This window comes from Pogona vitticeps, chromosome ZW-PAR (assembly GCF_051106095.1).
Source record: "Pogona vitticeps strain Pit_001003342236 chromosome ZW-PAR, PviZW2.1, whole genome shotgun sequence".
In the NCBI taxonomy this organism is placed as follows: Eukaryota; Metazoa; Chordata; class Lepidosauria; order Squamata; family Agamidae; genus Pogona; species Pogona vitticeps.
In genome coordinates, this window is record NC_135800.1 from 2501418 (window position 1) to 2526480 (window position 25063).

Here is a 25063-nt window from a genome sequence, read left to right on the forward strand (position 1 = left end):
CATTTTGAGTGAATAAAGCCTTGTTTTAAAGAGCATTTCACTCATTTTAAAAGTTTCGTCGGGGTTCTTTCCCCCCGTGTTTCCAAATTTTTCTCCACTGGAAAAACTGAAAATGTGTCCTTGTGGGTGGGTGGATGGGGGGAGTTGTTCATTTCACCCTAATGCTTCTATTATTGTTGAGTTGTGGGGTTGTTTTTGCACCCAGGCCTCCCGTCTGTTCACAATGCGTGGGGGTGATTGGCAACTGTTAAGTAGCTACAGCAGTAACTCACACACAGAAATGTGTGAGCGGTAGTCTCAGATGACCCTCAATAGTAGCAGAAAAATGAGAAAAAAAATTTAGAACAACTCCCCATACAACAGCAGTTTAAGAATTCAAGCAAATGCAAATATATATAAAAAGCAATCTTTAAATCATGTAAGGTAGGCTGGTATTATTATTATCCCCATATTACAGCTGGAGCATTAAGGCAGCCTTGTGCTTGCCTTAATCCTGGCAAATGACCCTGAAGCTGAAGTGAGATTTGAGCTGGGGATGTCACCTTTTCAGGATTTCAGTATTATACTGCTGTTTCCGATATGTTTTTAAGCAGGGGCAGGGATTCGGGGGCACGGAAAAGGAAAGACACAAAGTTTTCTTTGGCCGCAGTTGACCTTCCTGGTTATTTGTTGAGTAGTTAAGATGGTAGCCTTGTTCGTCAGTGGGGGGCTCCACGGCGGGCCACGTTTCGCCACAGGCTGGAGCCAAGCTTCCCAAAAGCAGGGATGGGAACTCAAGTCTCGGGAGACTGGCTACCAAGTTGGACTTAAGTCATACGGATAACTCAACTTGGCTGTTATTTTTTTTTCTAATTCCTTGGACTTGACTCACGAATCCACCTACCCCTCCCTTTTTTCTGGGTGGGGGGGGAGAAATGCTTGTTTTTAATAGGGACTTGCAGTTAATTTTAATTTAATTTATTGTCATTGTAAGTATATGCACAGTATACCCATACAATGAAATTCACAGACACAGTTGGGGCTTGGGACTCAAAAGTCCCAAAGAGTTGCACTCGGACCCAAAAGATTTGCCAATCTCCCTGCCCCCAAAGTTAGTGAACAAGCATAGGAATGGCCTGCAGGTCACGTTGTCAGCTCCGATCAAATTTGCCAAGGAGGGGTTGTTTCTGTCCTTCTTGCCCCTTACTGGAAATTGTCCTAAGAGGATCAGCTATGCCTAAGGTGGGCAAAGAGGTGACGTGAGGTCATTCCAAGGGAGGAGGAGAGGGATGCTACGGTGGAGGTGAGGGTGCATCAGATGGCGAGGCGATTACCGGTTTGGGAAGAAACAGCTTCTCAAAAATGACTCTCTAGTGCACTGTGTTGTAGTGCTCAGAAAGGCCCACCCCGTTGCAAAGAAGAGGATAATCTTCTTAGGAACACAGTTTTCAGCCCAGAACGACATTAACCCCTTACCCTACTGCTGTATAATCTGCCTCTCTGCAGGGAATTTAGGACGCCAGAGAGAAATGCTGTTCTCAATACGCCTGGCCATTTCCCCCCCAAACACACTCTTTGGGAAGATAAAATTTAAAATGTAAATTGCCCCAGTAAGGTTCAGCATTTATCACAGTGACATTTCCCCCTCTCACGTAAATCACCGTCACCCTCTTTATGTCCCAGCTCTTAGAGACACCAAAAAGTCCACAGGAGGGCTGCTGGTTGTTTTATTTCTTGGGGTTTTTTTTCTCCCAGAGAAAATGGGCATCGCTTTCCCAGAAACACTGTCGACATCTGGGTATATTAATAACATTTTGATATGGTATGTCAGGTGATAGATCATTTTTAAGATGGAGAGAAAGGTCAGCATAAAGCAGTATATTATCACAGGACCTTAAAGAGCTGACATGATTGTGTTTTGGAGGCAACATTTTTTTTAAAAAGGAGAGGGAAAAAAACACAACATTCGATGGTGGGTTTAAAAAAAATACATCCTCTTTGTAAACAACAGGAATGATAACATAAGGCGCCCTCGAGGACATCGCTAAGTGGTAAATCCCTGATCGACAATTAATTTTGTCAGAGGTCTGCTGATACAAGGAGGTGGAGAAGCAGACAAAGACAGAGCCGTAAGCCCTCTCCACGTCCCACTATATTCCATTGTGACAGCTGCTTCTCATCCAAATTTCTACTCCCTCCACCTCTCTGATGACTGGTAACTGGATAGGACTGCAGATGGTATGCCCAGCATCCACCAGCTGCTGACTCCCTAAACTAAACCTTTCCAGTACACTCCTTCCCCGGCTTATTCAGATGCATTTTCGCCTGCCTCTGTCTCCTTTCCTCTTAATACTATAATCTTCTAATATACAGGACAAATATTATTACCAGGTTGAAAATGGGGGCAGCAAAATATTTTGAGCCGATGCTGCATGCATTGTTGTTGCCCTGAATCCTTTGAACGTCCGTGGTTGTTGAACAGGTGGGTGAAGTCCTGTTCGTACCATGGGGCTCCTCTAGTTGGAGCTAAGAATTGGTGTGAACCCAAAGTATCATCATCATCATCATCCTGTTAGAACCGCAAAGGAGGCACAGTGGGGAACCCAGCGGTTCATGTGATCTTGTAATCAGGTTTTCAGAAAATCTTCCAGCAGAAGTAAAATTGCATTAATGGAAGAACATGGCAATATGTGAAGCTGCCCTACACCGACGGAAGTCCTTGTTGCATCTATTCCAGTCTTATCAACTCCGACTGCCAGCAGTTCCTGAGGGTTTCAGCCTAGATTATTTCCTATCCTCTTTCTATCTAAAGACCTCTTGTACAGTATTCCCTGCTGGTCTGGTCTTTTTCCTTGCCCTTCCTATAGATTGTATTCCTTGGTGGTCTCCCATCTACTATCCAGTCAAAATAGATAATACTGGACTAGATGGGGAAAAAAGTATGATGCAGTAAGAAACAATGGCTGTGTCTATTCCTTAGAGAGAACCGAGAAAGAGTATCATGAACATCATGTTCACAGAAGTAAATCCTCTTTGGTTTGGGCCAAGGCAAAAGAAGGGAAGGTAAGAACAATCAAAGGAGGTCTGACTAAGCATACCTCAGCTTTTAGGATGACGAAGACCTATTTTGTTCCGTGGTGTCTCCTTCTCTTGATTCCTAGCAACCAGGAAGGAACCTCCTGACCAAATCTTCCCTTGCCACCATGACCTTGGACTTAAAGGACCCCCTTGGTTTGAAGGCAATAAACAAAGAAAAAACGTGGGGGGAGTAAAGTAATCGATAGCTCCAAACCACAAAGTGGGAGGATAAACGGAAAGATGCAGAATTTAGCCTCTCTGATCTTGGGTCCCTCTTTCCATAGTCTTAAAAATTGATTGCAGAGCTGACCTTTCTTACCGATAAACAGGAAATGGCTTTTTTGGTGAGAACACTTCCCCCCCACCCCTTTGCAAGTGGTGCAACGAAAAAAGGAGATGCAGGAGGTGGACTAAATGTCAACTGCAGAATATTGCAGTCAGGTCTAAATAAGAACAAGAATAAAATATGCTTCTTTTTCCCCCCGCCCCCAAACGCCTGTTGGCAAATAAGGCAATCCTAGGGGTTGGGTGGCCCAGTGAAATTGCCTCCAGTTTATGGAGTAGGAAGTTTTGCAAAGCAGAGCCAGAATATAAACCATGAACCCAGACTTGTCTTTAAACAACTGCATTCAGGAACAACTATATTCAGGCATCTGTTGAGGTACCTCTTAGGGAGAGCATGGGGTTGAGGTCTGCATGCATGCCTGTGTCCCCATCATGACTATCACCCTGTTCCATGCCTTCAGAGAAATGGCTGAATAGGGTTTTCATATTTGTGGATGGCTGGAAGGATGTTTTTAAATAATATCAACATTACCACTTTCCTACCAAAAAAAGAGTCCATTGCAGCTTTAAAGAGATGCCAAGGAATTTTCCAGGTCTTTTAAATGGTGTGCTCTGCTACAGATCTCAGGAGTGCCCTGAGGAAGCAGACAATTTGGGAGTGTGATTAGTAACCCTTCATACCTCGGATGACCTTTGTTGTGTTGGTCACTTAATATGCCATTGCAAACAAAGCCACTGGTCTCTTCTTTCCTGTCATCAGCCGACTCAATTGTGTGTACTTCTGAAGAGAATATGTAAACGTCCACATCGCTTATCATGGATTTGGTACGTTATTTGTGGGGTTGACGAAGAAAGAAGTGTGGAGATCTCCCCCTTTCTTTCTTGCCCTTTTTAAAGCATTAATATTAATATTAATAATAATAATAATAATAATAATAATAATAATAATAATAATAATAATAATAATAATAATAATAATAATAATAATAATAATAATAATAATAATAATAATAATAATAATAATGACTTGTCAAGTCAATTCTGACTTATGGCGACCCTTTTCAGGGTTTTCTAAGTTAAAAAAAATACTCAGTAGTGGTTGACCCTTCCCTTCTTCTGGGGATATCTTGGGACTGTGCAGTTTGCCCAAGGCCACACAGGCTGACAGAAGACATAGTGGGGAATCAAACTCCCAACCTCTGATTTGGTGACCAGATACATAAGCCATTGAGCCATTCAATAACATGAAAGGAGGAAGTATATATTTAGTATAGTGATCTCTCTCTTCCCCCCCCTTCTCCCTGGTGTTTGATAGCCTCTGTGCTCATGTTTTACCGCTTACCAGCTATTAGCAGTAATCACTCTAAATTAATTATGGCGGCACCCTCTCCCTAAACTTGTAAATGGAGCGAAAATTAATTGTCGGCAAATATCTCCAGTTCAATGGGAGTTCCATCCTGATTGTCGTGTCAGGTTATCAATTTAGGCCCTGGAGCATGAAATGTAATTACTGACAGATGTTATTTTGAGTTCATGACATCATCCTGTCCTTTTGTCAAACCCAACGACATAATTTAGCTCGGAAAGCAAAAAGCTATCTATCAATCAATCTATCATCATATATGCGTATCTCAGTTGAAAGGGATCTTCTGTGTTATGGTCGGATGCTCTTAAACCTTGGCTGTTCCTTTAAATCATGCCAATTAAATCAGAAACTGCTGGATATATTGCACCCTCCTATGATGTCTTCAAGAGATTTTGGATGGGAGGGATCTTTCTGTACTGGGGTTGCTTGTCACTCAAGTCCGTAGCAGCCAATATTACATATTTTATTGGTCCTTTGACCACTTTGGTCATTCAACCTCCACCAGATTAAAACATAAAATAATAATATATACATGAGCAAGGTATCAATTGAGCAAATACAATGCTAACAGATTCAAAACTAAGAATACAAATATGCACATTCACCAAAATGCTAGGTTAACAACAGATTATAAAAAGATTAAAATGCACATAAAATTTCAATAAAAAATAAGTCATTGCAATGAATCATGTGGGTCTTCAGATACTCCTTCCTTAAATTCTGGATAGCCACTGCAAATCTCACCACTCTGTTACTGCCTTGTTAACGTCAGATAACATATAGATGCTTGTATTTTGGTCACTTTTATCCAATATATCCTTTAGCAAAATTGCTATAAACTTTGTCCTAGGTATTTGGTATATAGGGGGTAGCCAATTGTTTGCTCTCTACCTCAGGGGTTTTTCATGCCTTTTTTTTCTGGTCACACTTTAGTTAGCATTCTGTTGGTATATTTGTTATGGAGTCAGAAGCGAACCGTTGGAACAAGGTGTTCAATAGTCAGATAGACAGTAATGAATCTAACTGACCAGTTAAACTCAGTAATGTCATAAGTTAACATTTTCACATATTATGATTTGTTTTTATATAAAAACTGCAAGTAATGTAAAACCTTTCATTCTTATTCGTACCAGTGTCTCTGAGTATTGAAGCAAATAAATTCCAGTTGAAGTAAACTTAAAAATAAAATAAAAATCCAAGCTTCCTAATAGCTTAGTTGTGATGTAAGCAGCATATGTTTAACAACTCAGTTGACAATGTATTAAATGGGTCCAAATAAGGTACAAAAGCTGTATAATGCACTCTTGTGTAATGAATGTGGGATAGGGAACACTGTATGGCTGGCCCTTAGCCCCCTCAATAATCCTCGGATTAGTTCAGGAAGTTGGCTGAGCGTAAGGAAGCAATAAAGGAAAAACTGGACACAGCAGAATGAAGAATCTCTCTGCAAGCGCATATACATATGTGGATACTTTAAAAGATACGTACACTAGACTGCTTAAAAGTGATGACAAATTATTCCAGTGAAACAGCAGCTTTTACAAATGTAATATTAGAACCCTACTGAATACACATGTTTTTGTGTGTGTCTCTGTGTGTATGTATGTGTGTGTGTGTGAGAGAGAAATACAGAGCACTTCTATGGGTCATAAGGTTTATTTATTATGGCTGCTGTTTATTAAGACTGTTCCACAGCAGGAATAGACGGGGTAAATACATAGACTAATTCATTAGCGCTCCTGACCATCTGCTCCTTGGAGCTTCGGCTGTTTGGTGGACTCTACAGGTCAGGTCAGAAGGAGGGGGGTGGTGGACGTGGGGAGGGGGTGAGTGACAGCAAGGTTAGAGATTTATGCATCACCCATGTCTCCTGGGTGTGAGTTTCTGCCCTGGACAAATTTATTTGAGGATTGAGGTGGGGGATGGGACAGTAAAGAAGCTAAGCAGCACCCATTGCTTATCCCGGCTTGTCATGCTCACTCTAAATGTAGCTGCAAATTCTCGCCTTCATGATCAATGTATTGCATATGTGTGTGTGCGTGTGTATACATGCACATATGTACACAAACACAGAACTATCTACATACTTCTATGTTTACATATAGGATCACTGTTCCCGTAAAAAAGTAAATAACTGCTGATGTGGTCGGTCTTCTCCGCATCCTCTTCCAGGATTTGAAGGAAACTGTGTAAGCCCACGTAAGCACTTTGCTGTTGTCCTCAGCAAAACAGGGACTTTATGAACTAATCGGGTAATCTTTAAGCCAGAGGAGAGCAGCAGGGTCTTAGGACACCCAAGCGGAGGCATAAGGCGCTCTCAAGAGCGCGGCAAGGTCTTTAAGACTCCTGAAGTGCAAAAGGAGACAGGGAGGCTGGCAGCAGTCTGAGGTCTGGGCATGGAATCCGTTCAAGGCCAGGACCTCCTACAGTCAGCTCCTTGTAGAGATGGGCATCAACCTGCTGGCTTGGCGGTTCGTGCCGGTTTGTTTAATGGCCAAACAGGTGTTTGGAGCTTCAAAGCCCAGCCTCTTCCCACAGGCACCCACTCAGAGGCAGCGCCTGGAGATGTCAGAGCAGGGAAGCTGACCGGTTCCCATTTCTTTGAAGGGATTTCTCAGCGTGCCACCATTTTTTGTCGGAGATTAGAAGTTATTTTGCTAGGATGCATGACATTGATTGGCGGGGTATCTCTAGAATTTCAGCCAAAGCTGGGATTGAGCCCTGGACCTTTAGCAAACAAGGCATGGGCTCCATTAGCAAGCTTTCTCCCTGTGACATTTTCGTGCACAAGCATGCACACCCTAACACTGTTTTCATGAAAGGCAAAACAAGGACACAGGGACTATGGAGTAGGGAATAATTCCCGATAAACAGAAACAGTTGGAGCATCTGCACTCCTCCAGATAAGTGGGCCCCAGTAAAAAGGATCAGCTGAGCCATTTTGAAGCCCATCTGTCTTCTCTCTGGTCCCACACAGTTATTGCCCATAGTTGCACAGCTCTTTCTTCTTACCCCCATGAGAACATGCAGTTACACGTGATTGGTGTGGAGAGTGTGTGCATGTGGTGTTGTTGTTGCCGTTGTTGAAATAAGGTTTCTGTTGTTGTTTGCCTGTTTTCCTGGCAAGGAGAATAGGTTGAGGGCTGTGGAGTTTTCCTAAGCTATCTCCTGCAGCTTTTATTGTCTGGAGCAGATGTCTGCTTTCTATAAAATATTCCACAGCTTAGCTATTAATAATGTAATTTCACTTAAAATATATTGTTGTGAGGGGGTTAGCTACCAAAAAGAGAGAGAGAGAGAGAGAGAGAGAGAGAGAGAGAGATGTGCTTTGATCAACTTGAATAAGAGGCCTTGCCCTCCTTGTTAACAGACCAAGCATAGCAGTTTACAAGAAGAAAATAAATTCATGGGAGCTGACAGAGATTGTAGAACTCAAGTGGGTTTCACAAAGAGAAACTCTGAATGGCTCAAGGGCCTGTGAATTTATCTGTGTGAACAACAAGTCCAGTATACTTCCCGGAATTTCATAGTTGGGATGAGCATTTCCATGCTGTCCAAGGGATTCTGGGAGTTGTGGTCCAAAAAATTACTGTCAGGGGAGCCATGCATAACGACCAGCTCAATGGAACCTTCCAGACCTTGCATTTCAGTGGAACCAGGGTCACCAGCCCACCATGATGGGGAGATGGCGGTATCAGAGTTTGTGGACCTTCTTTCACATCCTTCAGATTCAATTAGACATAGTTTTTCAGGTTTTGTTCTGTTTTTAATTATATGTGGCAAGGGATGTTTGCGTTTGTCTTTGAAGGATATTTCTGAGTTGCAGTATCAAATCTGGCCACAAGAGGGAAGCAGAGAGTATTTCTCTGTATTTTTTCCCCTGGACTGCCAATGTCTATTAGACCCAGCTTGCCCTTGGTGTGACTGAAGCTCAAACTATGCCTAGTGTGGTACTATGAGATTATATCTATGGGATGAGGGATTCAAAGGTTTGCTTGGGACTGGCATGTCATAAGTTGGTACCGGGCCAGGAAAGAGAGTGATTGGGCCCCAGGTCTGAGGACCTTCGAGGCTTCACTGTGAAATGAGATGATTTCTCCCTCTGGACCAGAGTCTGCTAGAGCCTTGCACTGCAGGTTGATGCCTTTTTCACTCTGGTGCTCTGTGGTCCCTTTCTTCTCCTGTTATTCTTCCTCTCCTTTCAGGAAAACCCCTACTTGTGCAGCGACGAGTGCGACGCTTCTAATCCTGACTTAGCTCACCCCCCGAAGCTCATGTTTGACAAGGAAGACGAAGGCTTGGCCACCTACTGGCAGAGCGTGACGTGGAGCCGCTACCCGGAGCCTTTGGTGGCCAACATCACCCTCTCTTGGAACAAGAGCATCGAGTTGACAGATGACATTGTCATAACGTTTGAGTACGGGCGCCCCACCATGATGATGCTGGAGAAGTCCTTGGACAACGGGAGGACTTGGCACCCGTATCAGTACTACGCCGATGATTGCAACGAAGCCTTTGGCATGCAAGCACGGCGGGTCCGAGATCTTTCCGCCACCAGTGCCAACAGGGTAATTTGCACGGAGGACTACTCTCGGTGGGTTGGGTCCAAGAAAGAGAAGAATGTCCGCTTCGAGGTAAGGGATCGTTTTGCCATTTTTGCTGGGCCCGAGCTCAAGAACATGGACAATCTTTATACACGGCTGGAAAGTGCCAAAGGCCTCAAGGACTTCTTCACGGTGACAGACCTGCGGCTCAGGCTCTTGAGGCCAGCGCTCGGTGGCACCTACGTGCAGAGGGAGAACTTGTACAAGTACTTCTACGCCGTCTCCAACATTGAAGTCACGGGCAGGTAATCCGAGCTACCGTTGTGTTGTTTCAGGTCCATTGTTCATCTTGGAATGGGAAGACTGGGAGTTATTTAAGGAGAGGGAAATAGTCAAAACCTATGTCCAAAGAGGTCTCCAGTATGTGCAACTGTGGCCCGCAACAACAAAAGAATCTTCTCGGGTTGTGAGGCCACTAAATTGATTGGCACAGTCTACTTCATTAGGATAACAGACTAACACAGATGTCTCTTCCTTCCCTGCTTTTCTTTCTTTCTGCTCTCCTAATTTCTTTCTATGCTTTTTCTACCCTATTCTACAAAATAGGTTCTGGTGAGCTGTTTATTGGGCATTCTGGAAAGACCTGTCCACCAGGCATTTGCAGAGGGGGAAAAAAGGACCTAGAAAAAGGAGAGGGCCCTTTACATAGCATGAGAGAACTCTGTATTTCATAGGCATGGGAAACTATAAGTGTCCATGGGTGGAAGAATAAAAACTAGAAGCAGCATTTAAATCAAAAAAACTCTCTCTCCCCCACCCCTCTTCCCATCTTGAAAACAAGAGAAAACAAGAATTATGTTACCTTCAGCTAACCTCCTTTCTTTTTTGGAACTGCTAGTGTTGCTACAAACACACACACACACACACTTGCTCTCTCTCTCTCTCTCTCACACACACACACACACACACACACAAGGATGCACTGTAATGCCTTGATCGGCTGTTCTCCTGGCATGCAGCTGGAGACTGCTCTGACAAGAGACGATCGCTGAATCGAATTACTGTCCCAGGGGAGATATTTTCATTTTTAACTCTGCATTTTTTATCCTCCAAATTGGGATGCAAAGTCATAATCTTCCAATGAAAGTCAAATGATGGTGTTTTGTTCGTTGGTGCGATGCGTCCCGGAAGTGCGCTTCTAGGGCCCCGCCCTGAGGGGGACTCAGCTGCAAGTTAGCTTCCAAGGTTCAAATAAGACACACCAGTAAAGGCTGGGGACCTCATGTTGACGGGAGTGGTGAATCGGCTCAGAGCTATAGGCCAGACTTCAAAAGGAAATATCCAAGGTGCCAGACCTACACCCGAAATGGATTCAGCAGCTGGTTCCTCAGGAATTAGGATTAAATCCCCAAATAGACTAATTAGCCCTACAAAACTGGAGTTCCCAGCCTCGGGTGAATCACATAAGACATTCAGCTTTTGCTGCCAACATATTGTCTCTTGCCAGCATTTACTGCCCGAGGCAGCTTTGTTCTGCTGAATGGCAGGGCTAGCCTTCCGCAGAGAGACAGTACTTCAGACAGACCAAGGCTCCTCAAACAGAACACCCCACAAATGCTTTTCTCTTTTTCCTTGGGAGCAAATCCCCCCCCAATAAATTAATAACTCTCAAGTGGCTGCCTTTTCATGACACCCTATATCAGCTGCCTTCCATAATGCTCCACTCTCTTGAATGGTGGTAGAGATGGCCCCACAACCAGAAGGAGGAATAAAGATATGCAACGCTGGGGCATACAGGAAGCTGTCAGCCTCATAGACCAGTTTCCATGGAGAAATGCCATTTGCATTATTCATTCCCCAAGATGTGAAGCCCATCTGGGTTCAGACATACGACGAGGACATTTGGGAAGCAGAATCCTTTGGGTATTCCCCCTCCTTTCTTGCCCAATTTCCGGTTTTAGTTTTCCACGTCTCCATTCTGTACCATATGTTGTGTTAACGACCTCAGCTTGGGTCACAACGCAACTCTCAGCTTAGACTGGGAGCAAAAGAAACCCCCCAAAACAAGGTAGAAAAACTATAGCTGCTTCCCTATATGGTTTGTGTGCATTCCATTTGTGTTTGAGTTAGACACAGAAAGATAGCAAGAAGGGCAGAAATAAGCAGTTTTTATTTGAATCACTGCCCTTTTTTCCTTTAAAATAATCTTGGTGATGTATTTCATCCTTTGGTGCTCAGAGAGCTTGGAAGTTTTAACTTTTCAGGAATTATGACTCCCAAAATCACATTCTGTAGGCGTTCTAGAAATTGCAGTCCCCTTAAAAGTAACATTGCCAGACACTGGTAATAATAAGTTTACTCTCTCCCATATCAAACCTGCGAAGGCTGGCATTAAGAGTTGGCCTTATGCCATCCAGAGGTAACTTGTGACCAGTGGTTGGAGTCTATTGGCCTTCCTGAGGTAGCTCTTCTTTACTGTTGTTATTTGTTGTCTTGTTGTCTCCAAAAGATGGACATCCGAAAGATGGCTATTGTTCTATAGACCATGCTGTATGGAATGGCAAGCATACACAGCTCTGATTGGTGGTGTCTCCTCTTTCCTCTGCCCCCCCCATAGGATCATAGAATAATTGAGTTGGAAGGGGCCATTGAGTCCAATGCCGTTGAGGTGCAGGTCAACGGTAGACTACGTGCTATTCTTGCTACAGAAGCTCCCTTGTTCAATTCCTGGCATCTCCTTGGTAGGGCTAGCCTGAAACCCTGGAGAACTGCTTCCAGCCAGAGTCAGCAACACTGTTCTGGTTTGGCACAAGGCGTCTACCTGTGTTTCTAGAACCACAGCCATCCTTTTACACGCAGAGTAAGTGCTTTCTGCGCAGCTAAAATGGCAGGAGTGACTGAATTTGCAGGGAGGCCTCTATCAGTTTGCTCAACCTGGTTGGAAGGCTGTAGTATTGTAAGGAAGAGGCCCATTGGCATCAAAGGCCTGCAGAATAAAAACAGATAATACTTTTAGATCAGCCAATGTGCAGGCAACTCGAGAAGAGAGGTTACTATTGACAGACCATGGCTGCTGTCCATGGTGCTGGACAGTTTCTGCAATGAAATGCTTGCAGTCCACGTAAATCAAGGCTGGACATGCGTAGTCCTGTACAGATGCTTTTCTCCTGCATCTTTCATCATCTCTAACTAGTGTATCCAATGCTGAGGAATTATGGGAGCCCACAGCAAAAAAAATTGCTGCTTATATACCACCTCCTAGACCTTAACACACTCTCTGTGTGGTTTACAATTTTTTAAATTATACAGGCTACACATTGTTTCCCCCCTCCCCAATGAGCTGGGTAGTCAAAATATTGCTCCACATTCCCTGGTTTAATAGTTAAGATTTGCTATGCACAGAGAAAAACTGAATTATTATTGCACATAAAACAGCATTTTATACGAGTCAAATGGAAGGCACCAGGTGGGCAATACTGGACCATTTACTCCCTCTCAGCTTGATTTTGCTTAGACCCTTGTGTCAAGGTTACAATAGGGGGTTATGATCCATCCACTTCTGAAGGGACAGTCGTTCTTATCCCTGACCCACTTCCACTATGCAGAATCTTAGCAGATATTCTTCTCACCTGGACTCCCAAGATTCTTTCAGCTAGAAATAACAGGAATAAACTCCAGGACTTTCTGCATCTTATACATCAGTGGTTCCCAACCTTGAGTCATCCAGGTGTTCTTGGACTGCATCAGCACAGCTGATGGAGAAGGCTTCTGGGATTTGCAGTCCCAGAACACCTGGGCTAAACATATATTTTGGCAAATTATGGAGATAACTTGATTTATTATGTTTAATGACAGACGAAAGCTAAATAATATTTGGTTCATCTGCATATTCCCGGAAAGGACTCTTGGATTTCTAACTAGGCAAGCTAATGCTGCTTAAGGTTCTTTGTGACTGACTGCTCCCTTCCAGAGGGAATGGCAACTTGTTACTTCCAGCCTCCAAGCTGCTTGCTACTATGCCATGTGAGATATTTACAAGTTGTTAAATGTGTGCTCATTGTGTTCCCGAAATTGACATCATGGCTGGTTGGACCCTGAGTTTGTGCCTACAGTATCCTTCTTCCTCATTATTTTTCATCCGGAGTATTTTTTATCCTTTTAAAAAAGCTCCCAGAGTAACTTACATACAGTCAATGCAGGACAGTCCTTGCCTGCTGGCTTGAAAATCTAAAAAAGAATATGACACAAAAGGGAAAAAGATGAGGAGGGAAGGAGAGAACGGAAGTCATCTATTAACAGGGCTGTTGGCAGCACGAGGAAACAGCGGCTGGTGATGGCACTATTTTCTGTACGTCTGCACCGGAGTGTGAAAAGACAACACCAGAAATAATGAGGCACCAGATACATAATGAAGTCCACACTTGATTTATATGTACTTGAACTTCTCCTTAAAAATAAATAAATAAGAAGATATGGGTCGTTTGCATGATGCATCTCTGGGGCTCAGGCAAGGAGGGAAGAAGTTGAATCACAAAAGACTGGCGAGGAGGAACTACGCTTCAGTTCTCAAGAAGGGCGGAAGAAGATATCACTTCTTTTCAGCTTTTAGGATCCCCTACATTGACTCATCTATGTTGGCTACAGGCAGTCGCAGTTCTTTCTTGATCTCTCCTTCCTTTTTAGATCTGATTCATATTTTGGAATGAAGTACGAGGGCGTCATAAGTTCACTTTTTTTAATAGATATTTTTAAAGGAGCTGGTCCTCCATGCTCCCCCATGCACGGAGAGGCAAAAGCTGCGGGTTTTGCATTTGTGACTTAGATTTCTACTTCTTATTTCCCCAACGAAATAAATAATAAACAAGGACTCATCGGCAGTTTGCCCACTGAATTATGAAAAGGCATATCCCCTCCCCCAACATTTTGGGAGGGGGGGCTCTATGCAAGAAAGATTCTTGGCGGTATACATGGATCTAGGAAATGCTCTGAATTCGGAGGGTAAAAACCACAAGAATTAAAACAATTTGTAATCAACTGTACGACTGATTGTGCACCCGGTGTCACATTCAGAACATTCCTCGTTTTGTGATGGGGGAGCTTATTGGACAGGGAGACCCTTCTGCATTTGCCCTTCCTAGATGGCATATGTGAATACGATTCTGGACTCTTATGTTTTTGGAGGGCGAGGTATTGAGAGCTATGCTATTTGGCCTTCCCAGTTAACATAACCCACCCCCCAGTTTATGTCTTTCATCTAGTCTAGTGTGCAGAATGGACACAGGCATCCGTATCTTGCGTCCTGCTGTGTGGTTCAGTCCAGAATTGCCTATGGCTGCTTCAGGAAAAAAAAAAAAAGGTCAGAGAATTGCAGACGGAGAAAGAGAACTGCTGGGCTGTGTGGTTGCGATGCTTCAGAGGACAACACACACACACACGGTGAAAACAGGTGCCAGACGCTGAACGGACACCCTGTGGCTCCAGGCTGTCTGTAAACCTCTCCTGTGAAACTTTACGCCAGGAGAGAGAAGCGACCGATTTCGCCAGCCTGCTACAATGCCATCCCCTTGACAGCCGTGGTCATACTTACCAACCACCCATAGGCTGGAACACTTCAGGAAGTTTTGCAGCTGAGCTGCTGAAGTCAGCTCAGGTCAGGGAAGCTTGGCTGGCAGGACAAGCAACGTGAGGGTTGCCAGAGTACAAGAACTCCCTGAGAGTTAGCACTTGTCCTGGCAAAGGAACGGGCTGCTTTGTCAGAAGGTGATGGCCGCGTGGACCTCTTGCTCAGCAGTGGCTGGTACTGACACGCTAGAGAGAAAACAAAGATGTCGCCACAGGTAGAAACCATCAACTTGCCTCTAGTGCCAGGCAGGGGCAGGGAATTCACATCTGTCCAAAACATGCCCAGATAGAGTGTGTTTAATTTTTTACTTTGACAGATACTAACCTCTTAACATTTCATTGAATCATAAAGTTATGAAATCGGAAAGGGTCTTGTGGGTCATCTAGCTCAACCCTTAGCCATGCAGGAATCCACAGATAAAAGACTTCTAAAGAATGGGTTTTCTCTCCTTCAAAACCTCTAGCTTTTGTGTTACGTAAACACCAAGGCAATCTATTTCGTGAAAAGCCAACTCTTCTTAACTTGAGGCTGTGCTTTTTTGGGGGATAAAAGCAGCCTATAAATAAAATGAACAAATAATAAATTTCTGTCGCCTTTATCACTTCTGTCACTTCCCTGTAGCATATTTGAAGGTGTAAAACAGATTGATTGATTGATTGCCTGATTGATTGATTTAGTGCTTTGCTGTCGAGCTGGAAAGGCTCTCAGGGAACATGGACCATTTTTGTAAACCGCAAGATGGTCTCTGCCCTCACACCTGCGATCTAAAATCACACACAGACACTCTCACGCACACACGGGAAAGGGTACGGTTCTAATATCCTGGGCTCCTCGTCTTGTCTGCTGTTTTCACCTGCTCAAAAATGCTATCCTGCCTGGAATGTTATGCCCCTATGTGTGCAGGGAAGTAGGTACAGAGGGGCCTCTGTCCTATTTAGCAGCTCTGTAGGGCTGTTGAACCTGACGGCGAAAGTCTTGCCCATCACGTTTTGCCAGCTGAGTGCCCTGGCTTTGAAACGGGGGCTTCGGCTACCCCAGCACAGCCTTCAGTCGTTGCCCAGTCTTGGGCTCCCTTTGCCCGTTGGGAGGGCAGCTTGCAAATCAGCATCTCCTCTTAGTGTGTGACTCTTTTATCCGACCGAGGCTTCCATATCCCGTGATATTCCAGCGAGTCCCCTTGAGAGGACACACTCGTTGGCAACTTGGCTGACGGTTGCGTTCGTGTGGCAGGCTCTGTTCCTGGAGGGCATGTTATTTTTATGCCTTCCTTCCTCTCCCCTTTTGTTCTTCTATATTCCATTTCTTCCATCCTCTTCTTATCGATCTGGAGGGTAACTGGAGAAGCAGAGGACCTGGGACAGGAATAGCAACAAGGAAGCCCTATCTTGGCCAGCAGGCAACACGCACGTCAAGCCAGAAGGGAGGGAACCGAAATGAACAAACTTTTTTATTTATATACAGATTCCCTCCAGCTTTATGTGCTGTTCACCATCACGGATGTGAAGGGAGAAAAAGGATTCCCATTTCTCCTTTACCTTTTGCATTGCGTAGAGATCAATCAGCAAGTGAGGTGGAAAAGGCTGAAGGTTAATTCAACTGGTTTCTCCTAATCACATCCGCCCCCCCTTCCCAGTTTCATTTCCTCCCTTATTAAACATCAGGTAAATCTTCAAGTTCCTTGGGCAAGCGCAGCGTTAATTGAAATTAATGGAGGTGGGTGCAGGACACACGGCTCCATCCAGTTACGAGAAAACTGACTGGAGAGAAGCAAATTACTTACTGACTAATTGGATAAGAGATCCCGCCTTTTGCCTTTGCCGTTCGGCGTGCTCTCCTTCGCTCTTCTTCGTTTTTCTTTAAGTATTAAAAACAAATTAACTAAGCCCAGGGGGAAGGAGAGCTCCATGCTATTTATTAATATTACAAAAGTTTCAGCAGCTCCCACCTTGGGGGAATAACCCATCATTGTTACAACAGTCCCAATAACCACACTGAAGCCTTGGCAGCCCAAGCCGTTTCTCAAGAGCAAAGATGAATTCATTAATTAGAAGCAATTACTTCGGTGGTGGTTTGACGTCTTGCAGTAAGCCACCTTCCTCTTTACTGTAATCTGTTTTATAGCCAAAGCATTCTTTTTTATATATACAGTACTTGATACCATGGATGGTGCCAGGGTGTGTGGCATTGTTGAATCCCTATAAAGTCCCTACTTCCTTCAGAACCGCACTTCTATATTTTAGGGCAGTGGTTCCCAACTTTGGGTCCCCAGAGGACTCCACCACTAGCTGTGCTGGCCAGGATTTCTGGGAGTTGCAGTCCAAGAATGTCTGGGGGGGGGCCAAGGTTGGCAACCACTTTCTTAGAGACTCCTAGATCTGTTGTTCATCTCCTTCCTCATGATAAGCCCTGCCTGTTCATGTCTCTTGGCGTGCAAGGAGGAAATCCAACTCTCTCTGTCAGTTGCTTCGTGTTCGGACTGAGGTCCCGTTGTGAAGATTGAGTTTAAAGGGCAAACATGGGGGCATTCGTTACGGACAGCCATAGATCGAAACAGAAATGTTCCACTTGGAACTGCGAGATAGCTCAGTGGTTTAGGCATCTGGCCGTGGAGCCTGACGTTGGGAGTTCGGTTCCCCACTGTTCCTTCCTGTCAGGGGCTGGATTCGGTGATCCATAAGGCCCCTTCCAGCTTAGCCCTTCTAACATATTATGTACATCCATCCACCTCAATTGCAGAGCAAGTGGGCACTGCTGGGTACTTAACAATTTCTTCCTAGACAGAGACAAAATAATTTGTCCGCAAATTTCAGGCCAAAATGTGTACAAACCAAGGATGAAAACATTTTTGGTACTACAGTGCCTGCCAGTTGCACGGTTCAGGGCGTTTTAGTACAACAAAGTAAAATTTGCCCATTACAAAATACCTGATCTCCATCCTGTCAGGAAGAGTTCAGAGCGAAAGGGTCCTTCCTCTGTGCATCATGGATGACATGTTATCAATATACCCAGAGACACATCCCCAAGGTTTTTTGATCCTGGGCTTTTGTTCCACAGAGGTCTGGTAGCGGATTGCTATCTAGCCTTTGAAAACATAATACAATTTCATCAATAGATGCAGGAGGTGATATATGTTAAAGCACTTAATGTAAAGAGAGTTCTTCAAGAGCCAGAACTGAATATACCAATGAAGGCCATCGCAGACTGTATTGCATTCCAGGAGAAAAGCCAGAGATTGCTTCTCCACATCACTCTAAAGATGTTTGTGCTAATGTGTGATCCTTCAGAATCTCTTTTAACCTTAATATTGCCCGTCCCTCACATTCCACTGCATGGGAAGCTTATTTATCATTGTCTTTTTTTTTTTAATTAAAACCATAACGTAAGTAAGGTTAATTAATGAATAGGGCTGGACTCAATCATTCATAGGGTCCTTTCTGGCCCTTGTAGTTCTAAAATTATCATAGCTGGCTGGGTAGCTTAGTGGTTTTGGCATCTGGCCGTGGAGCCAGAGGTTGGGAGTTCAATGCCCTACCGGGCCTCGTTGACAGGGGCTGGATTCAATTATCTGTAGGGTCTTGTCCAGCTCTGCAGTTCTAAGATCACTATTATTATGGGCAAACCCACTGGCTTATAATTTGAAGCATTTAGTGGTGGTGTCTCATACAGTGTTGGCATTTCTAAGAATCTCCAATTTAGAGGGGAGAGAAATTTACTTGCTTCCTATTTCAACAGAAGCTGACCAGATCTATGCTTCCAAATTAGTCTGCAAACCTAAAGGCAGTTCCCTTTCTGGGGTTGTTTTGCCCTTTGGTGATGAAACAGATCTGAAATCAGTTCAATCGGATGAGTGCCAGTTGATCCTTCTCTGAAGAAAAGTTGTGTGTGTAATCTGGAGAAGAAAAGATGGAGGAAAGACAATATAGTGTTCCTGAAGGTCACTCACACTATGTCCAAAGAGGTGTTTTCTTTGCTTCTCCAGAGAGCACGACTACAACTGCTGAATAGTTCAGTGGTTTCGGTCTCTGGCTGCAGATCCAGAAGTTGGGAGTTCGATTCCCCATTGGACCTTCTTGACAGGGGCTGGACTCGATGATCTTATAGGCTCCCCTTCAGCTCTGTTATTCTAAAATTATCATAAATGCAGTTATTACAAGAAGATAGATCTGGGCTGAACATTGAAAGCAATTTATTGGACTGGATCTTAATCCCATTTGGAGTGATCCTACTGAATTAGTGGTCCTTACATTAGTATTGATTTAAGGAATCCCATTCATTCAGTGGATCTGCTCTTAGTTAACAATAATTGTCTTTTGCCCATCAATGCCATTTATTTACTGTATATAATTTATCTATTTCATTTCTATCCTGCTTTTCTCCCAATAGAGGCACTTGGAGCAGCTTATTAAATGGCTAAATAACATGGGACGAGCATTTTCACAATCTCACTGGTCACCTCGGAGAGGACTCTGCCTTGCTGTAAATATTCAGTCAAAAGTTGAACAGCCTCTACTGGTGTTCTAGCTAGCACTATTCTACTTTGTACACAGAACACATGGCTGATTCGATGCCAGACGTTGGAAATAACACACTAGATTTAATTGTTTAACTGTGACATATTTATTTTTATGTCACCAGGAGGTTGAGTCAATGGATGCATCTAAAGAGTAAGATTTTGAAAGTAACATTTTAAAGGTTTTACCATTATTTTCAAAATATTCAATTAAATGATTTAGTGCATTTCTCCTCTTTAACACTAACAATAACCATTTTAGAATCAAAATGTCAAATTCAGCATATTGTTTCCAGGCACTGCTAGATGCCCCCCCTGCTGCTCTGGGATTTTAAGTTTTCATATATTTTTCTAACTTTACCCATCAGTCTTCATGTGGATAAAATTAATACATCTGGAAGAAGAACCATATTATCGTTGCTTCTAGATGACACGTAGGTGTGCTGAAGAAGGAGTCCCAGCCAAAAATGGAAGGATGATATTTGCAGTTTTCGTGCGTTTAAAAATGGCACAAGATACGCTTTAAAATCCACTTCCCAATTCATTAGAAAACTCTTGACAGTCGAATCCTGGACGTGGCTATTCAAACGTTAGTCACAGTGTATATGTGGTGAGGCTTAACTCCCACAAAAGCCAAATTAATTTTTAAAAATCAATTAACCTAAATGTCATAAAGTGGAGTCCTTTAGTTTCAGTAAGTTTTTTTTTAATAGGGGTTTTCTGGAATCCTGACCCTGCCACCCCCACATTGAGAATAGAAAAGGGAGGAAGTGGGTGGTTCCAAATCGCATGTTGAGTTTGAGCCATTAAAAAGAAAACGAGTCACGTTGATGGTGCAACTTAAGTCCAACTTGACGGAGAATCCCTTGACTCAAGTCCCCATCCCTGGGAGAAAGCACAACTGATGTATTTCCCATTGCTCCCTAACTGATAAATTGATTAAATGTTGCCGCCCCAACAGTGTCGCGAAACCTCACCTCACAGACGTTGTGAGGGTCCTGTCTTATATATGCTATTCCGTTAGCCTCCCTTTTTCCAAAAGGAGACAAAATAAGGACAAAATAATGGAAAGGGGCAATTATTTTGTCAGGTTTTAGAGGCAACGCTGTAGCCTTGAGCATCCGAATGCAACATCCACGCTCATTCTTAAAAAAAGAAAGAAATCTAACCTTGCCAGGGTTCTTTTGCAAGTATTCGTGATTTCCCACCACCATCCCCTTCATGCGTTGCCCATTTTGTCAAAACCGTTTGGAAGGAAATGTCAGAATGAAAGTAATCGCTTATAAAGACTTGATGGGGCAGGAGCCGTGCTTGAATCGCAGGTTGTAAATACCTCCAAGGGGGCACAGGTGGTGATAATGGCAGCGGGTGGGAATATTTATTGCAATTCCCAGGGAGGAAAGACCAGACGGAAAAACAGAAATTCTCCAGGGACCTGGACAAAAGCGCTCCCTTCAACCTCCTGCTCCCTTGAGAGTCATTAAAGCCTGTCAGTTACAGAAAGGAGACTGGTTCTTCATCGTGGTCTTCTGTGAATGCACACAAAGGGTTAATACCAGCGCCAGCGTTGGGCCTCTCGGAACGTTTTCTAGCTGCAAGAGAAAAGTAACAATGTTTAGGACTACCCCTACTGCGCACGCCCAGCCTAACCGTCCCTCAGTTCCATTTTTCCGCCTAGCGGTTTGGAGCCTCTCGTCTTAGCTGCGTTTATTGCTGCGTTATTGCGATCTATCTGATTTTTGGCTTTGACCTTTGCTTCGCTCACGGACTACCCTAGCGCTTTTTCCCTTCAACTTGACGACCCGGTGTATATTCTGGCTTACTCGGACTGTGTTTGGACTGCTCTGCCTTATCCTTGGACTTGTCGTTTCGGTTTCCTTACTACCCTATGTCCCCTTCAGGGCCGTTCAGCAGGTGTGTGGTGTGCGACCGCAAAATCCCCCATCAAGACGGCCACGATACTTGCCTGTATTGTTTGGGCGAGTCGCACAATCCCAAAGCTTGCCCACACTGCAAAGCCTTCACTAAGGCCGCTCTCAAGGCTCGCCAACAGCGCCTTAAACTTCATCTGTGGGAGTCAACGTTGTCTTCCACGGCGCCCTCTGAGGGGGAAATGGCTTCCACTTCTCGAGCAGCTCCTGTTCACTCAGTCGTCTCCAAAGTTTCCAAAATGTCGAAGAAATCCGCGTCGTCGAAATCGGCCGCTCCTGCTTCACCCGAGCCTCCGGCTCCGAAAGCTAAGCCGTCGAAATCGTCCAAAGCTAAGGCGGCCGCCCAGCTTAAAATGACATCTATTCCACTTTCTCCGAGCTCGGGTTCCATCCCATCGCCAATTCTTGAGGAGTTGTCGAGGCGCTTCGGGGCCTCGGCCGAGGCACCCGCACCTCCTCCTGCTCGACGTACTGAAGTGATACCGCCTTCGGGAAGGTCTTCCCCGACGCCGAGCCAGTTAGTCGCCGTCACTACTGGCCTCGCTTCTGCCCCACATAGCCCTTTTCCTGCGGGCCAGGGGTCGCCTCCCGTGTCGATCTCGTCCGTACACTCGGACTCGAGATCTCCTCGAGAGAAGATACCTCGATCACCTGTGCGCTCGAGGTCTAAATCTCCTCGAGGCAAACGTTCTCGCACGGAGAAGCATGGCTCCCCGAGTCGGTCCCCGTCCTCCGGCCGCTCGAGGTCGAAGTCTCCTCGACAGAAACGATTGAAGAAGAGGCATCGAGCTTCCACTCAGTCCGACTCTAGCGATCGCTCGGACTCGAAATCCTCTAAGCGTAAACGCTCTAAGAAGAAGCACCATTCTCATCGACGTCGTACCAAGCACCGACGTCGGTCCTCTTCTTCCCGTTCGGCGGATTCCGACCGCCCTAAGCGTCGTAAGCACCATCGACGTCGACGCGGCCGTTCGCGGTCTCCTCCTTCGTCGTCGACATCCGCCTCTCGAGACCGGTACCGCAAAAAGATCCGGTACATATATGTCTCTTCTTCTTCGGAGTCGACCCGACCTCGACGCCGACGCCGGGCCATTCGAGCCAAAGACCACCCTCTTCCGGTACCGGTTGCCCCTCCACCGCAACCGGCCCCTCCCACCTCGGCACCGACCGTGGTCCCCGTTCGACCCCCGACAACGCAGGTCGACGTCGAGAAGCCCCCTCCAAGGAAGAAGAGGGACGTCTTCTCCTCTGATCCAGATGAGGTGTCCACGGAGCGGTCTTCTGACTCCGATCAGGAGCCACCCCCACCCTTACCACCGCATGATTTACCTCCGGGTGATCTGGTGCTTTCCGATACTGGCGATACTCACGCTCCTTCTCCATCTGAGGATTTTTCTTCTTACTCTCAGATGATGTCCAGGCTTGCCAAGACGCTTAAATTGGACTTGAATCTCCCTTCCTCTCCGGGAGAGGACTTGTTCTTTGGAGACATAAAACGAGACAGTACCGCTCCCCCCAGTATAGCCTTTGTGCCTGTAGTTATGGAGGCCATCAAGGAATTCTGGGCTCAGCCTGCGGCTACACCTAATGTCCCTCGTCGCACAGAACACTTCTACAAGATTCATGGGGCCGATACTCATTTTCTGCTCAAGCATCCCATTCCAAACTCACTCATTGTTGAAACAAGCTGTTCAAGGCCTTCGGCCAAGGCTCATGTTACTCCAGTCGACAAGGAGGGTAAAAAGCTGGAACTCATCGGCAGGAAAATCTACTCCCTTGTCACCTTGCTACTTCGAGTCATAAATTATCAAACTGTTTTGGGAGCTTATCACAAACAATTGTGGCTCAAACTTTTGCCTGGGTTGAAAATGATACCTGAAGACACCAGGCAAGCTTTTCTCAACTCATATGAGGAAGCTCAGACGGTATCCAAGTATGAACGTCTTTCCATCAGACATGCAGCAGAAATCTCTGCCAGAGTCCTCATGTCTGCCATCTCTATCCGGCGCCATGCTTGGCTCCGTTCTGCGGACATAATGGAGGACGTCAAATCAAAAGTTGAAAGCCTCGCCTTCGACGCTACCGGGCTGTTCAACGAAAAGACCGACTCCCATTTGGAGGACCTTCATAAGGCTAAGAGAACTGCTAAGTCTTATTCTGTTCAGACTCAATCTAGACAGCGACGCCCTCAATGGCGTAAATCTTATGGACAGTATCAATCTTCCCAACAATACCGTCCTTACAAACACCTTCCTCAGCAGCGCTCTGGCCAGTCCTCTTCTTCTGTCCAGGGCTATCAGGGATACCGCCCTCGTCCGCCCCATCGCCGCCAACCTTTTAAGCCACCTGGCAGAAAACAAAAACAGTATCTTTGACTTTCGGCCCCCCGTTTTCACCCACTCACCACCTACCACCCGCCTTCAACCGTTTCTTCACAACTGGTCTGTCATCACAAACGACACTTGGGCTCTAAAAATTATTCAGCACGGTTACCAGCTGGAGTTTATAAGATCTCCTCCGCTAGGTTTCATAACTCATTCTCCCTTCGACTCCTCGCTAGAGGAAGAAATATCATCTCTCTTAGAAAAAGAGGCCATCTCTACAGTACCACCTCACGACGTACAATGCGGGTTTTACTCCCGCTACTTCGCCGTCTCAAAAAGCGGAGGAGGCATAAGACCCATCCTCGATCTAAGACTCCTCAATACTTACCTGCGACCCAGACGGTTTCGGATGCTTACCTTAGAGTCCATCATGCACTTGCTGAAAAAGAGCAACTGGTTCGTCCTTATAGATCTAAAGGACGCATACTTTCACGTCACTATTCACCCCGACCACCGCAGGTTCCTTCGGTTCATCTTTCAGGACACGGTCTACGAATTCCAGGCCCTGCCATTCGGTCTGTCCACAGCTCCCCGGACCTTCACCAAGGTTATGGCTCCGGTGGCGGCTTACCTTCGTCTCAGGGGCATTCACGTTTACCCTTACCTGGACGATTGGCTCGTAGTCTCCACCTCGAGAAGGCAATCCCTGAAAGACACAAGATTCATTCTGTATCTTCTTTCCAATCTCGGTCTCACTGTCAACAATCAGAAATCCCGGCTCATTCCCTCCAAGACAGTTCAATACATAGGGGTCTGCTTGGACGCTGTAAAGGGTCGAGTCTTTCTTCCCCCGGAAAGAATACACAAGATTCGACGAGCCATCAGGAAATTTTTCCCCGGTGCTCGGGTGACAGCCCACCATGCCCAGCACCTCCTCGGCCTGATGTCTTCTACGACGCCGGCGCTAGCGCACGCTCGCCTCAAACTCCGGTCGCTCCAATCTTGGTTTCTCACCCTTTTCGACCCCATGATCGACAGTCAAAGGAAACGCCTTCGTGTCACCCCGGAGCTCACCAGACAACTCCAGTGGTGGATGTACACACCCCATCTCACGGTTGGCCGGCCCTTTCGTCCACTCCGTCTCACCGTTCAAGTTACAACGGACGCCAGTCCGTCCGGCTGGGGGGCGCACTGCGGGCGCCGCACCATTCACGCCCTCTGGACGCCTCAAGAAGCCATGTTCCACATCAATTACCTGGAACTGCTGGCGGTTATCAAGGCCTTCAAGTCCTTCCTCCCTCTCCTCCGCGGCCGCGGAGTTCAGCTAGTGACGGACAACACTACCACAATGCACTATGTCAACAAGCAGGGAGGAACCCGCTCTCATTCACTCCTGTATCTCTCCATCCTCCTTTGGGAATGG

The 25063-nt window shown here is 45.4% G+C and overlaps 1 protein-coding gene across 2 annotated transcripts in view; it reads left to right on the forward strand.

Annotated features, from left to right (window-relative positions):
* NTNG2 (netrin G2) overlaps positions 1-25063 on the forward strand; it is a 79039-nt gene that overhangs the window by 18249 nt on the left and 35727 nt on the right. For both annotated transcript variants that reach the window (XM_072985051.2, XM_078382761.1), the window contains exon 3: positions 8914-9557. In XM_072985051.2, coding sequence (XP_072841152.2) covers positions 8914-9557 — 644 coding nt within the window. The remainder of the gene's footprint in view (positions 1-8913; positions 9558-25063) is intronic.